This window comes from Amblyraja radiata, chromosome 5 (genome assembly GCF_010909765.2).
Source record: "Amblyraja radiata isolate CabotCenter1 chromosome 5, sAmbRad1.1.pri, whole genome shotgun sequence".
NCBI lineage: Eukaryota > Metazoa > Chordata > Chondrichthyes > Rajiformes > Rajidae > Amblyraja > Amblyraja radiata.
The window spans coordinates 98245886-98260042 of NC_045960.1; the positions used below are offsets into that span (position 1 = coordinate 98245886).

Genomic DNA, 14157 nt, shown 5'->3' on the forward strand with positions numbered 1-14157 from the left:
ATTCCCGGGATGGCGGGACTGTCATATGCTGAGAGAATGGAGCGGCTGGGCTTGTATACTCTGGAATTTAGAAGGATGAGAGGAGATCTTATGGAAACATATAAGATTATTAAGGGTTTGGACACACTATAGGCAGGAAACATGTTCCCAATGTTGGGGGAGTCCAGAACCACGGGCCATAGTTTAAGAATAAGGGGTTAGCCATTTAGAACGGAGATGAGGAAACACTTTTTCACACAGAGAGCTGTGTGTCTGTGGAATTCTCTGCCTCAGAGGGCAGTGGAGGCCAGATCTCTGGATACTTTCAAGAGAGAGCTGGATAAGGCTCTTAAAGATAGCGGAGTCAGGTTATATGGGGAGAAGGCAGGACCAGGCAATGCTGGCTTGAAGTGCTGAATGGCCTACTCCTGCACCTATTGTCTTTTGACTAATATGCCGTAGTGCCCCTGGGTTAAAATGGGCCTCTGGCTGTTCAAGCTTTAGTAAATTGTTTGATGCCCTGACAGGCTCAAGTTTATAAATTGGATAATCTAGAATGGCAAAATAAGCTGTGGGAAAATGTGTTAACAACGCTTGTGAACGTAGAAAGGGAGGGATTGTTTGCGCAAGCGAGAGAGCAGAAACTCAAAACATCGGGCCGGTATTACATGGGGAGAGGGGGCTGGGGTAGAGGAGGAAGTTGTAGAGGTAGGGGCTGAGGAAGGGGACAAGGGCAAATAAAAGAGGCAACACGAGGTACATGCTGGAGATGTGGTAAGAAAGGGCATTGGGCTAGAGATTGCAGATGTACCCCACAGCTGCAGCAAGGTTCCCCCAAACAGGAGGGGGGGGGGGGTCCAGCACCTTAATGATACTTTTCTAATCTCTAAAACAGCCCCACTCTTGTTACTGGGAAGACAGGCTCTGTGCAATCTGGGAACGGTCTGACACTGTACCGCAGACGGGATGTTTATGGAATTCCCTCAAATGCAGACACATCAATTGCTAAATTTAATTAAGGAGGAAGAACAAGCGCAAAAGATGCCTTTGCTATATTGTTGGCAATTGAGTAACAATCTGTACAGTCAATTGGTTAATCAAATCCATTGTGCTCTGCAAATAGTGCAGGATTCAATAGGCCAGTATTTACATGATCTTGTTGAAACCAGCCAAAAACATATAAAAACATAAGCACTGCATTATACGGACTCCTCCCTAATCCCGGGAACCAAGAAAACGTCCTCCCCGGGTTGAATAAACTCAAACAATTAACAGTTGCCCCATATTTGTACCTTAGAGTCCCAGGATTAGGAATAATAGTGCACCTCTCTCTAAATCAAAGGGATCGATCTGAGATGGGAGAGTCACACCTGAGTCACACCTGACCATAACTACTAGACCTCCAGCAACAGTGAAGGAAATAGGAGTAAATATAAACAAACAAAAGCTGAAGGACAAACGGTCAATTCATGTTTTAAAGTTGCCAATGGCAAAAGGAGAGATCCAGATTGATTTATTTAATGTTATAGAAGGAAAGATCACATGGGTCAGAAAGGAATGGGACACTATTTTTGAAAAGCAACACTGCCTACTGAGGATCCGCCAAGGTTGCCAATGGCTCTGGTCCAAGTACCCTATGAGCTATGGGCAAAGCATAAGAATCATGTGGGAAGTGGCGGCGCTGGCCAAGCAGCTGCGGCTCGCCTGCAGTCCGTCTGTCCTTTTCTTTTTTTCTTCTTCTTTTGTCTTGTTGGACGTATGTTTTAGTTTATTTTTAGTTGTGTATGTAGGGGGGGGGCGGGGGAAACTTGTTTTAGTCTCTTCCTTCGGGGGGTTGCGACCTTTTCTTTGTTGTATCTCCATCTCCGTCTCGGTCTGCGCTGAAGCCTAATCGCGGAGCTGGGGGCCTCCAACTGGGGCCGACCGCGAGGCTCCAGAGGCAGAGCAAGGACTCACCATCGTGAAGCTGGCCAACTTTGGGGCTGTGGTGGCGGCCCAACTTCGGAGCCTCGGAGGCTTCGGCCGCGGGCTCGGTGGACGGCAACGTCGGGAACTCGCAGGTCCCAGGTTGGTGACCGATTCTCTGGAGCTCCCGCAACAACAACTTCGTCCGCTGGACTGGAGGGTGGCTGCTTCGTCCGCCCCGGGCTGCGGAGTTTGAACCAGCCCAGATTCGGCCGCGGGACTTACAATCACCCGGCGGGGGGGCCCAACATCGAAAGCCTGGTTCACCTCAACACAGAGGAAGAACCAGGAAGGAAGAGACACGGACTTTAAGACTTTTGCCTTCCATCACAGTGAGGAGGTGCCTGGTAGACTCATTGTGGTGGATGTTAAACTGTGTTCATTGTGTGTTCTGTTATTTTAATCTCTGTCATGACTGCAAGGTATGTAATTTCGCTCAAACTAACAAGTTTGAATGACAACAAAGGATACTTTATACTCTAAAATCAGCCCCTGAACATAAAGTTACTTTAAAAAAGGGTGTTGCTTTGTATGGACTGCAGAACGGAGCCAGGCGTTTAGAAATCTAAAGAATGCTATAGTTACTATTCCGGCATTGGGATTGCCAAACTTTAAAAAGCCCTTTCAACTTTATATAAATGAATTAAAGAGGTTTGCGACTGGGGTCCTGGTCCAAGAGCATGGAAGGAGACAAAGACCGGTAGCTTATCATTCCATGGCTTTACCAGCTGTGGTAAATGGCATGCCAGCCTGCTTGCAAGCTGTAGCGGCAACGGCTACGATGACAGAAAAATCAATCCCCATCGTTCTTGATCACCCCGTGTGTAGTGACTGTTCCTCATGCCGTGATGTTATTATTGAACTCTGCAGAAACACAGCATTTCACAGCCACTAGAAGAACAGGATATGAAGTTATCTTTCATCACATCTGAACTATACTTATCAGCGATTGCCTGCTATCAACCCAGATAGCTTTGTACCACTGCCAGAAGAAGGATGTGACCATGATTATTATTGCTTGTAGAAGCCACTGCCACTCCCCGGCTGGACTTCTAGAGTCATCCAATTAATAATCCCGAGCTGGTCCTATTTACTGATGGCTCTTCACACCGACTTAGCGATGACAGATTTTTTTATTTTTTTTTTATTTTTTTTAATATAAATGTATTCAATTATTAAAAAATAATATTACACTACAATAAAACAAGCCAGAACCCACCACCATAATACAATACAAACATGTAATAAACTATTATACAACTATGATACAATCCTTATTGAGGATACATTCAACACCCTGCGGAGCCCAGCGGTCCCGGAACTCCCTCAGGGTGCCCGCAGACAGGGCGTATTCCCTTTCTAATCCCACCCGGGCACGGACGTAACCCCGGAAAAGGGGCAAAACGATGACAGATTATTAGCAGGATATGCGGTGGTCATGCCACACCAAGTGCTGGAGGCATATGCTTTACCATGCGGAATGTCCACTCACGCAGCTGAGCTGTATGCCCTGACTCGTGCCTGCATATTGGCAAAAGATAAAAGTGCTAATATCTACACCGATTCTCGCAATGCGTTTGGGGTTGTACATGGCTTTGGGCAGTTATAGAAAAAAAGATGATCCATCACATCAAGAGGAAAGACTATAAAGCATGATAAACTGGTCTTAAATTTACTGGATGCTATCCAATTGTCACAGCAAATCGCAGTTATTAAATGTGAGGCTCATACATCATCGGATGATGATGTATCAAAGAGAAACAGATCAGCTGATTATGTAGCCAAACAGATTGCCCTCAGGCAAACCCAACAAGCACAAGCGGCTAAAATTAAGTCTGCAACATAAAGAAAGCTCTCGGTTAGCATTGATGGAGCCCAGTTACAGGATTCCCAAAGCCTAGTATCACTCCAGGAGAAGAATTCCTGGAGCAAAGCAGGGTGTTATCGAGACCCCATTGTCTGGGCCCAGCCTGATGCTCAGGTAGTTTGCCCCAGGAGCCTATTTTTGTTCCTCTCTCACCTAGCCCATGGGCAGGCTCACATGTGAAAAGGGGGCATGGCATTGTCCCAGCAATGGTATGCACCAGGTGTATCAGTTATAATTGATAAAGTTGCAAGAACATGTCTGGTGTGTCCCAGCAATTGTATGCACCAGGTGTATCAGTTATAATTGATAAAGTTGCAAGAACATGTCCGGTGTGTCAACAAAATAATAGAGGGAAGACGACTGCGATATTTGATCACCTAACATAATCTGAAATGCCTTTTGAGAATTTGCGAATTGATTTTACAAATATGCTTGCATCAAAGGGTTTTAAGTACATTCTGGTCATAGTTGATATGTTCTCCAGATGGGTGGAAGCACACCCCACAAGGAGGGATGATGCAAGGACGGTAATACATATTTAATGAAAGAAATAATGCCTAGATTCAGGATACCCATGGGAATAAACAGTGACAGAGGAACTCATTTCACCAGTAAATTAGTTCAGAACCTGTCGAAAGCTCTTGGGTTCCAGTGGGAATTACACTACCATACCAATCACAGTCCTCTAGGATTGTGGAAAGAGTAAATGGGGAAATAAAAGCTACTTTGATCAAAGTATGCCAGCAAAATAGGTTGTTGTGGCCAGACACCTCTCGAGATATTGATAGGGCGACCTATGACAACAGGACCCCGACCCTCGATGACTCCTGAGAAGGTAGCCTTGATATGGAATGATGAAATAATCCTTAAGAAATGCTCAAGCCATGGTGAGAAACAGTTGGTAAAATCTATGAGATTTTATGAGGCACAGGTCCCTCCGGCAAACGGAAATATACACCCGTTTAAACCAGGAGATCAGGTTCATGTGTGAGCAATGAACAAAGATTCTTTCTATACTAGATGGAAAGGACCATATTTGGTGCTGCTAACAACAGGGACAGCAGTAAAAGAAGAACCCGATTGGATACATGCCACCAGATGTAAACTGCATCACTTCGATGGAACCCTTGAGGAGAAGGAAACGCAAGAGCCGTAAATTTTTGTATGGTTAAGACGATGATAAAAAGTGTCAAAATGTAGACATTTTCTTTATTAACTATCTTTGTAGAATATATTAACATTATATGCGATCCAAGTGGACATGAGAGTGAAGAGAGACATCTAGATAGTTACGAGAAACAGGATTAAGTTAGAAGTTGGAGTATGAAATTCAACTAACAACTTTCACACTGAACATAGCGAACTTACAGCTAAAAAAAAAGAAGAAAAAAAGGCTTCCTTATCCGATTAGAATGTTGGGTTTGTGCCCATATTCCCACACATGCTGAAGAAGGTATCCCTTTGCGAGCTCAAGGACGGGTTCAAACCAAATTATAATCAGACATGTTTGCCTCCGTTTTTGCAACTGATTAATGAGAGAAAATATTAAAATCCTTTCTTACTACGTGTTGATCACAAAGACCAAGAAGGAGGGAACTGTGGACGAAAATATTAACATCCTTCCTTAATTTTGATTGGATTTGAACAAGGTAACAAAAGGGTGTCTGGATGTGACAATTGGCATCTCTCGTTGACCAGGTGTAGAAGAGGTTTGTGGGAATCGGCAAAGTAAGATTAGACATAATACCTCTTGTTTAGGGATGTGTTGTAGGATGGATGGTAAATGTAAACATGAAATAGTAGACAGGGAAAAGGAAGCTTGCTTCGCTCAGCAGTGTGTTACAGTAGACCACCCACTCCCCCTACCGCTAGTAGCGTAGATACGTTGCAGTAAATGGGGGGCTTATGATTGGCTCAGAGAGGGGAGTGGTGGCGTGGTCCGCTTAAAAGGTGAGATAGAATAATGTTAAGATGCCCTTGTATTACGTTGGACTTGTATTAACCATCTGTCGTTGAATAAGATTGACATAAACAAAAAGTATGTTATGACCAATGAAATAATTGGTACGCATGTAGTAGATAGTATATTTTTGTATAGTTGTATCTAACAAAAAACAAAAGTTGTTTACTGCACAATATAACTGTCGGCTAATTCTGCGGTGAAGTCAAAGAACTGGTGAGCAGTGAACTGCCGCCATCTCTCCATGATATCATGCAATAAAGTCTCTTGAAGCGAAACTGCGAAGCCTCCACTTTTCATTTTCTTTTAATTTCCATCTAAATTAATTTCTTCCACAAATATCGAACTAATATATAGGTGATTGTGGGCTATCATGGACTCAGTAGGCCAAAGCTGTGTCTCTAAAATAAAACATGTTATCCTCAATGCTTTGGCTATAATTTACATCTCAACAGATGAGTTAGCACAATCCCATTTTGGGGGATTGTGTACAAATTGACATATGTCCCCAACAATGGAGCATTACTTACACTTCTAATCAATAATTAGCTGTGATGCCCTATGTGGTATCCTGAAGTTATCAAAGGTGCAATATAAAAGCAAGTGTTTTCCTTTATCTATATTAACTTTGCCTTTTTTTAAGCTTCCGTTTAGATCGTCGGAGGGCAGGTATAGTCCGTGACGTCATGAATAGTGATGTTAGCGGTTTACGATATATCCCATGAATGTCTACAGAGTCACTGTGACATGATAGGAATTACACTATAAGCATTCAAGTTAAAACTTCAAGCACATTTTATTTGCTTATTTTCCACTCTTGGGGCTATTTCTACTTGAACAGCGAGTACTGGAGAATTCAAGCAGGAGGTGCAATTGAGCTTAATAAAGTAGATGTTCCCACAGCTGGTTATGCAGGTGCGAGTCTGCTTATTCCTCACTGTCAGAAGGGCAGTAACACATAGGGGAAAGTGTGGATTGGAGTCAGGGCTATGTTGTGAGGTTAAGTCTCTGAATAGTACTGCACCAGAACACAATTCTCCCTCCTGAGAGTGTCGAGGGCACAGGAGTGTTCCCTTCAGGCCTGCTGCTGTAAAACAGGTTAATATGTCTGGCTTGGATATTCCCACTGATCTTTAAGAGTTGAGCAAATTTCATGGCAATTCCATTTCAAGCTGCAGCCTCATTTTTTTGTATATGTAAGTGTTCGACCACGAGGTGGCTATTCAGCTCATCATTCGTTTCATCAATCATTTTTGAAGCAAAATACTGCGGTCATTACAGCCCTGTTATTCAGTGAGGTCATTATTATAGTTTAACTCAATCTCCCAATGTTGTCTCCTTAACCTTCAATAACCCCAGATAACAAAATCCAGCCAAGCCAATTGTTAATATTTTCAACAAACCCCTCAGTTTTTATTTAGGAGAGAGAGTTCCAGATGTTGACAATTGTTTGTGAGGAGATGTGCATATGATAGCGTCCCCAATCAGCCTTGTTCTCATTTTAAATTTCAACATTTTAACTTTGTTCTCTGGTCAGAGACGACCAAAAATCGCATCAAAAATGAAACATCAAAATGGCGTCCGGCGCACTGCTCAACTTCCATCGGGGCACCGCGGTATTTTGCTTCAAAAATGATTGATGAAACGAAACGCCATGGGACCAAAAAAGAATCCCACAGTTGAGGAAGTCGACGACATAAAAAGGTCGCTCGACTTTCTGACAGTGGAGGTTTCTGCTGTCAGACTACAGCAGAAAAGTATTTTGGATTTAGTAGAAGAGGTCATGAATGAATGAATGAATACGTTTATTGTCATTGCACAATACTGTGCAACAAAATTCCATTACATCTCCTCCGGTTAAAAAAAAATACAACCACGACAACCATTAACACATGGCCAAGGCCCCGAGTCAACAAAACGTCGAGAAGGAAAAAAGGATAGTCTTTCTGGAGAACCGGGTGGCTGATTTGGAGCAATGCACATAGATGACCGCACCATAATCACCAGGCTGGAGACTAAACCCCGGTCTTACGCCCGGGCGGCGACGATGAGGAACGGTTGGGAACGCAGTAAGTTGGACTCAAACTCTGGAGCAACAAGTAAAACAAGAGACTAAATAAATACTACCATGACAAGTTCTGAAAGAAGTCATTTACCTCCGTCAGGTGATAATGATGAACCACAAACAACAAGGATGACAGAATGTGATAAACTGGGTTTGAAAACTTTTGAATATACCGAGCATAAATCACAAGATATAGAAAATGATTATGATCCAGAAAATAATTTCTTCAAGAATATCAACAACAATTGCTGCTACTGCACAGATGAACAGTTTAACATGAAGGTTAGATCATAATATATCAATTATTCACTTTAACAGCAGAAGCCCATGTGCCAACTTCCAAAACATCAAAGAATATATGTTAATTCAAGAAACCATTCAATATAAAAGCTATATCATAGACTTGGATCAGCCCCGAGAAAGATGTGGACTTTGAGTTGATTGGATATGAATTGAATTATATGAACAGGAAGAACAAGAATGGAGGGGTCGTGGCTTTGTACGTGGATAAACACTTCAAATATAAGGTGGTGGAAAGCACGACAACAGCAATTCATAACGTGCTAGAATGTATCACAATAAAAACCTGTACAGATAAGAAAAATGTAATTTTGAGCTGTATATATAGAGCACCAGGATCTAATATTGAAATATCCACCATCAGGGGCGCTGAACGATTGGCAGCCCCGCCAACAGTCTGTTTTTACGTCTTTTAAAATTTTATTGCGTTTTATAAGTTTGTTTTATGTGGGGGGAGGGGGAGAGCGGGGCAATTTTTTTTTCAGTTTCTTCCCTTGCCGGAGACACAATGTTTCCGGGTGGCGTCTCCGATCGCTTTGCGGCCTATCATTGATGGAGCCGGAGGCATCTACGGACTGACGTTAGGCCCCACCGTGGGGTGCAAACTTAAGATCGGACCGACCCCTTGACTGGGATTGCTCCAAATGTGGCCTGCGCATTTATCATCAAGAGCTCGCAGTCTCGGGAGAGGCTAGTCGGGAGCTACGACGCCCGTAGCTCCTGATCGCCCGGCACGGGGAAGCAGACATCCCCCCGATGCAGGAGCTGGATCGCACCAACGGAGGGCCCAAAACGCCACCGGCTATGGGAGTGAAGATTGGCCCGTCAACGGAGGGGTCGAGGCCCATGACCGCGGGAGAGCTAAGTGAAGAGTTTGAACTTTTTCTTCGCCTTCCATCACAGTGAGGAATGTGGAGTCTCTGTGGTGGATGTTTATGTTAAGATACATTTTGTGTATTCTGGTGCTTTGTATTCGTATGACTGGCAAGTGAAATTTCTTGTATGTTGCAATAAAGTATTATTGTGTTTGTGATTGTGATATTTAAGGATTGGATGGAAGAAATATTTGGTAAAACATTCCAAATATTTATGTTCATCTGTGGGGATTTCTACATAGATCTGTTAAATCTAAATAAGCATAGCATGACAGTAGAGATTATTAATGTAATGTATAGCATGAACTTATATCCAAAAATCACTAGACCGGGCAGAATTACATCTCACTGTGCCACGCTAGTAGGTAATATATTCACAAATGTTATGGAACATAATACCGTGAGCAGGTTAATAATAAATGACATCAGAGACCATTTGACAGTTTTTGCAATCTATGACAGTAACTATAAGAAGGATAAGAATGTCTATAACCTGATATAGAAACGAGTGAGGATGGAAGAATCTATGAATGCATTTAGAAATGTACCACCATCACAAGATTGGAGAATAATATACGAGGAAGAAGACATTGACCAAGCATATGAAACATTCTTAAAAATATTCTCAATATTGTATGACAAAAACTGTCCAATAAAACAATACTGTAGAAGAAATTTATATAGATATTCCATGGATTACAAAGGGATTGCAAAGGGCCTGCAAAAAGAAAAAATACTTTATATAGAGAGTTCATAAAGTATAGAACTGTAAAGGTGGAAATTAAATATATAAAACATAAAAATAAGTTAACTAATATTGAGATTGAGGGGGGGAGAGATTGAGGGGTGGTGAGCCCTCCACCCCTCTATTCCCCCTTTCCTCTCCCTCCTCTACTCCCCCCCCCTTTCCTCTCCCCCCCCCCCTTTACTCCCCCTTTCCTCTCCCCCCCTCTACTCCCCCTTTCCTCTCCCCCCTCCCATCTCAATCCCCCCTTTTGCACCCCCTCTGCCCCCCTCCCTCCACCCCCCTCCCTCTCTCTCTTTCTCTGCCCCAGGGAGGGGGTAGAGAGGGAGGGGGAGGGGGTAGAGCCAGCACCTACCCAGATTGTAGAGCAGCAGATTCCCCACCAGGCGCCGGGCCCGAGCTAGGCTGCGGCCAGTATGGACCCGAGCATGGCCCGTTGCGATCTGAGTACGGTCATAAGCAGCGGAGGGACGGCCGATCGTGGCATCCACGACGGAAAGCCCACCCACCTGGATGACAGATGATCGGGTGGGGGAGGCTGAGACGGGGTCGTACCCCGTGACGGCCATGTGTGATCAGGATCACCAGTGAGGAAAAGGCATCACGATTCCCCGAGTCCCTGGGATCGACGGAGGAATTGCAGGTCTCCATAGACGGCCTCTCCCAGAGGGAGTAATATCCACCACGATCAACTTCCCATCAGCGAGGCCATCTCGTTTATATACCATGTTATTTGAACTGGTCATCAGCGAGACCATCTCGTTTATTTACCAAGCTATTTGAAATTTTTGAAACTTTTCATAAATAACTCGGGAAATAATGCATCAAATTTTCAGATGAGGTGATTTTTGAAATCATGGCGTAAATCTCTATCGGAATATGTAAAAATTTAACCGTTAACGCGTCGTGTTTGAGGAGATGTGAAACGCAGGCGAACAAATGCACATACACACAAATAAATACACACACACATCCAAGATCAGAGTTTGATAAGAAAAGAGATGGTGTTAAACAGTATTATCAGAAATGGATCTAGAACTCGTTACCCTTAGTATTTCATCGATAACGATAAGACCATAAATAATATGGATGATGTGGTTTGTGGTTTCAACAATTTTTTTGTAAATGTAGGAACAAATTGCCAGAAAAAAATCAATGATCCAGAGACACCCAAAGAGGGGACTGATGATGATGATGATGATGATGATGATGGAGAAAGAAATCCAAGCTTGCTTTTTTTTTTTAAAGAGCAGTAGAAGGAAACAACATCATGAAACTTGTAAATAAATAAGGACAAAACTTCTACTGACTGGAATGAAATTGACATGACAATAGTTAAGAAAGTCATTGATGGTATTGCAAAACCACTAATGCACATCTGTACCTTGTCGTTTCTAACTGGTAAATTCCCAAGCAAAATAAAAATTGCAAAAGTTATACCTATATATAAAACTGGGGATATACACCACTTCACAAATTATAGGCCTGTTTCCTTACTTTCCCAATTCTCCTAGATACTGGAAAAACTCTTTGCTGAAAGACTAGACATTCATTGAGAAGCACAAATTGCTGACTGATAGTCAGTATGGATTCAGATCAAACAGATCAACATTTATGGCGCTAATCAAATTAAAAGAAGAAATTACTAATTTTACTTCGGAGTCACGTGAGTGACTACGTGAAGACCCCGCCAGCACGCATACGCGACATAGCGTCTCACGCAGTGCACAGCGACAGATGGGAGCACGAGCTCTCCCGCAACAAGTTTGAAAACGGGACCACCAGGTAAGTAAACTTACTCTGAGGTCATGGTGTTTTGGAAACCTTGTTCTGTTTTATTTTTAACAGGAACATGAACAGGGAAAACACCAAGGAAGGTCGTTCCCGTCCGACTGCAATGGACCAGGAGGGTTCCAGCAGTGGGGGGCGACCGGCGGCACGTGGACCGTACATGCTGCGGTCCACAGTCACCGACAGCATTTCCGAGCCGAGCCCAGCGCCGCTAGCACAGCTCAAACAACCGCAGCGGGCTGGAGGCAGGGCAATACGGAAGTCGGACCGGCCGGTTTACTCAGACGAGCCCGGCACGGTAGACTCACCGCCCGAGAGCGGCAAAAGGTGACCGTTTCAAGCCTTATGGAAAGGCTCATGGAGCAAATGCTCCAGCGAGACTTGCTCCGGGAGATGGGGCAAGCTCGCCAAGGGAGCACAAACACTCCCGCTCCAGTGCACTTTCAAGCACTGGCCATCGCATCTTCCTCAACAGAGGGGAGCGTTGGCGACCAGGACTGGGCTGGTCAAGAACAGGGGTCACTGGCTGAAGAAACCGGGAGTATGCTTGAGGTACAGGATCAGGAAGAGCTGCTGGAAATGGTGAACCGCTACGTGGCAACACCGCGAGCGGGATGGCTGTTACAGCCTAAACTGGCGGCCAGCTTTGACTACCTGTCCTTTAAACCTCTCCAAGACAGGTAGTCAATGAGGCGTTGGACCTTATCACACCTCCCCAAAATTGCATTTTGCTCAATGTGCCTGCCGTTAATAGTCAAATCTGGGGGTACATTGAGCAGGGTATCAAAACCCAAGAACTTAAATTGCAAAAAATGTTGAAGCCCCTGACGTCGGCTATCCCTTCATATGCTCATTCCATGGACAGGGTTGACATGACAAAACACCCTGGCTCTACTGTGCAACACACAGTATGAGATTAACAACCTCCGGAAGGAGGTAATAAGACCCGTCCTCAACCCCAAAAATTCGCAGGACTGTGTAGAACGCTGACCTCAGAACCCCAGATCCTGCTATTTGGCAAAGACTTACCAAAACAAGCCAAAGATTTGGACGAAGAATCCAAGGCATTTGGCCTCATGAGGGCAGGACCTGGAACGAGCAAAACCACGCAAACCCAGATGGCAGTACCTCTATGCATCCACCAGTAGGCGTCTATTTCATGGTACAGGTGCACAACCTTTTATCCGGAGTTCCGGAAACCGAAAAACTCCGAAAACCGGCCATTTTTTCCAGAATGTCATCTGCACACCAAAGCTCGCGTTTGGCGCCAAACTTGACCCGAAACGACCCACGGTCAACCCAGGTCTGTACTACTGTAGCGGCTGTCTCCTCCCCGGAGACCGGGGAGACACTTAAACATCTGTAAATCATTGCTTAAATGTTAGTCAGTTAGTTTGGAGGGCTTTTATGTGGTGGGTTGGGGGGGGGGGTGAAGGGGGATACTTTAATTCTTAGTCCCCTACCTGGTCAGAGAGGCGGGGAGCGGGCAATGCCTTACCTGGTCGCCGTGCAGTAAGCTCCGGAGCGCTGTGGCCGCCAACTCCCAGCTGGGGCTGCGGGCGTCCGGCCACGGGCGGCGCCGGTTGTAGCTCCGACCCCGGCAACTCTACCTCTGGCTGCGCGGTGCTCCAAATCCAGCGCGGCCCGCGGCCGGACGCCCGCAGCCCCAGCACCACTGTGGCCGCCAACATGTTGTGTGTCGGCGGCCACAGCGCTCCAGAGCTTACCGCACGGCGACCCGGTAAGGCATTGCCCGCTCCCCGCTGGTATCCCAGCGCTGTGACGCCGCCGACTGCCAACATCGCGGAGCTGGGGCTGCGGGCGTCCGGCCGCGGGCGGCGCTGGATTTGGAGCGCCGCGCAGCCAGGGGTAGAGTTGCCCTGGGCGGAGCTCCAACCGGCGCCGCCCGCGGCCGGACGGAGCACCCAGCTCCGCGATGTTGGGAGTCGGCGGCCACAGCGCTCCGGAGCTTACTGCACGACGACCCGGTAAGGCATTTCCCGCTCCCCGCCTCTCCGACCAGGTAGGGGACTAAGAATTAAAGTATCCCCCTTCACCCCCCCCCCCCCCCAACCCACCACATAAAATCCCTCCAAACTAACTGACTAACATTTATGCAATGATTTACAATGATTCCCCGGTCTCCGGTGAGGAGGGAGCCGCTCCAGACTTTTCAAGCCGCCCGCGCTACCTACCTAATCTACGCTAAAAATCTTCCATTCGGAAATCCGAAAAATTCCGAAATCCGACAAGTATCTGGTCCCAAGGCTTTCGGATAAAAGGTTGTGCACCTGTACTGGTGAAACTGGGCCCGCATACCATCCCCGGAAGTCTTTCGGGACAGGGCCCAGAGCGGGCCCCATGGAAAATGCGGCACCCCCCAACAGCACCACCCCGACAGACAAGGAACCAGAAACCGAAGAAATTAACACACCACCAATAACAGTGGAGGTAGGTGGGTCTGGTTCCTACCAGCACATAAAAGGTGGGGGGGATTGTGCTAACAGGGGGGAGACTACACCTGTTTTTGGAAGCATGAAGGACTATCACACTTGATAGTTATATACCAAAATGTATTCAAGGATAAAAATTGAATTAATTCAAGAAAAC

General features: G+C 45.4%; 1 protein-coding gene across 1 annotated transcript in view; it reads right to left on the minus strand.

Annotated features, from left to right (window-relative positions):
• LOC116973781 (fibropellin-1-like) overlaps nucleotides 1-10325 on the minus strand; it is an 86958-nt gene extending 76633 nt beyond the window's left edge. Inside the window, exons 1-2 of the mRNA XM_033022089.1 lie at nucleotides 10112-10325; nucleotides 7804-7858 (exon numbers count right to left, since the gene is read on the minus strand). Coding sequence (XP_032877980.1) covers nucleotides 7804-7858; nucleotides 10112-10325 — 269 coding nt within the window. The remainder of the gene's footprint in view (nucleotides 1-7803; nucleotides 7859-10111) is intronic.
• Nucleotides 10326-14157: the final 3832 nt, after the last annotated feature.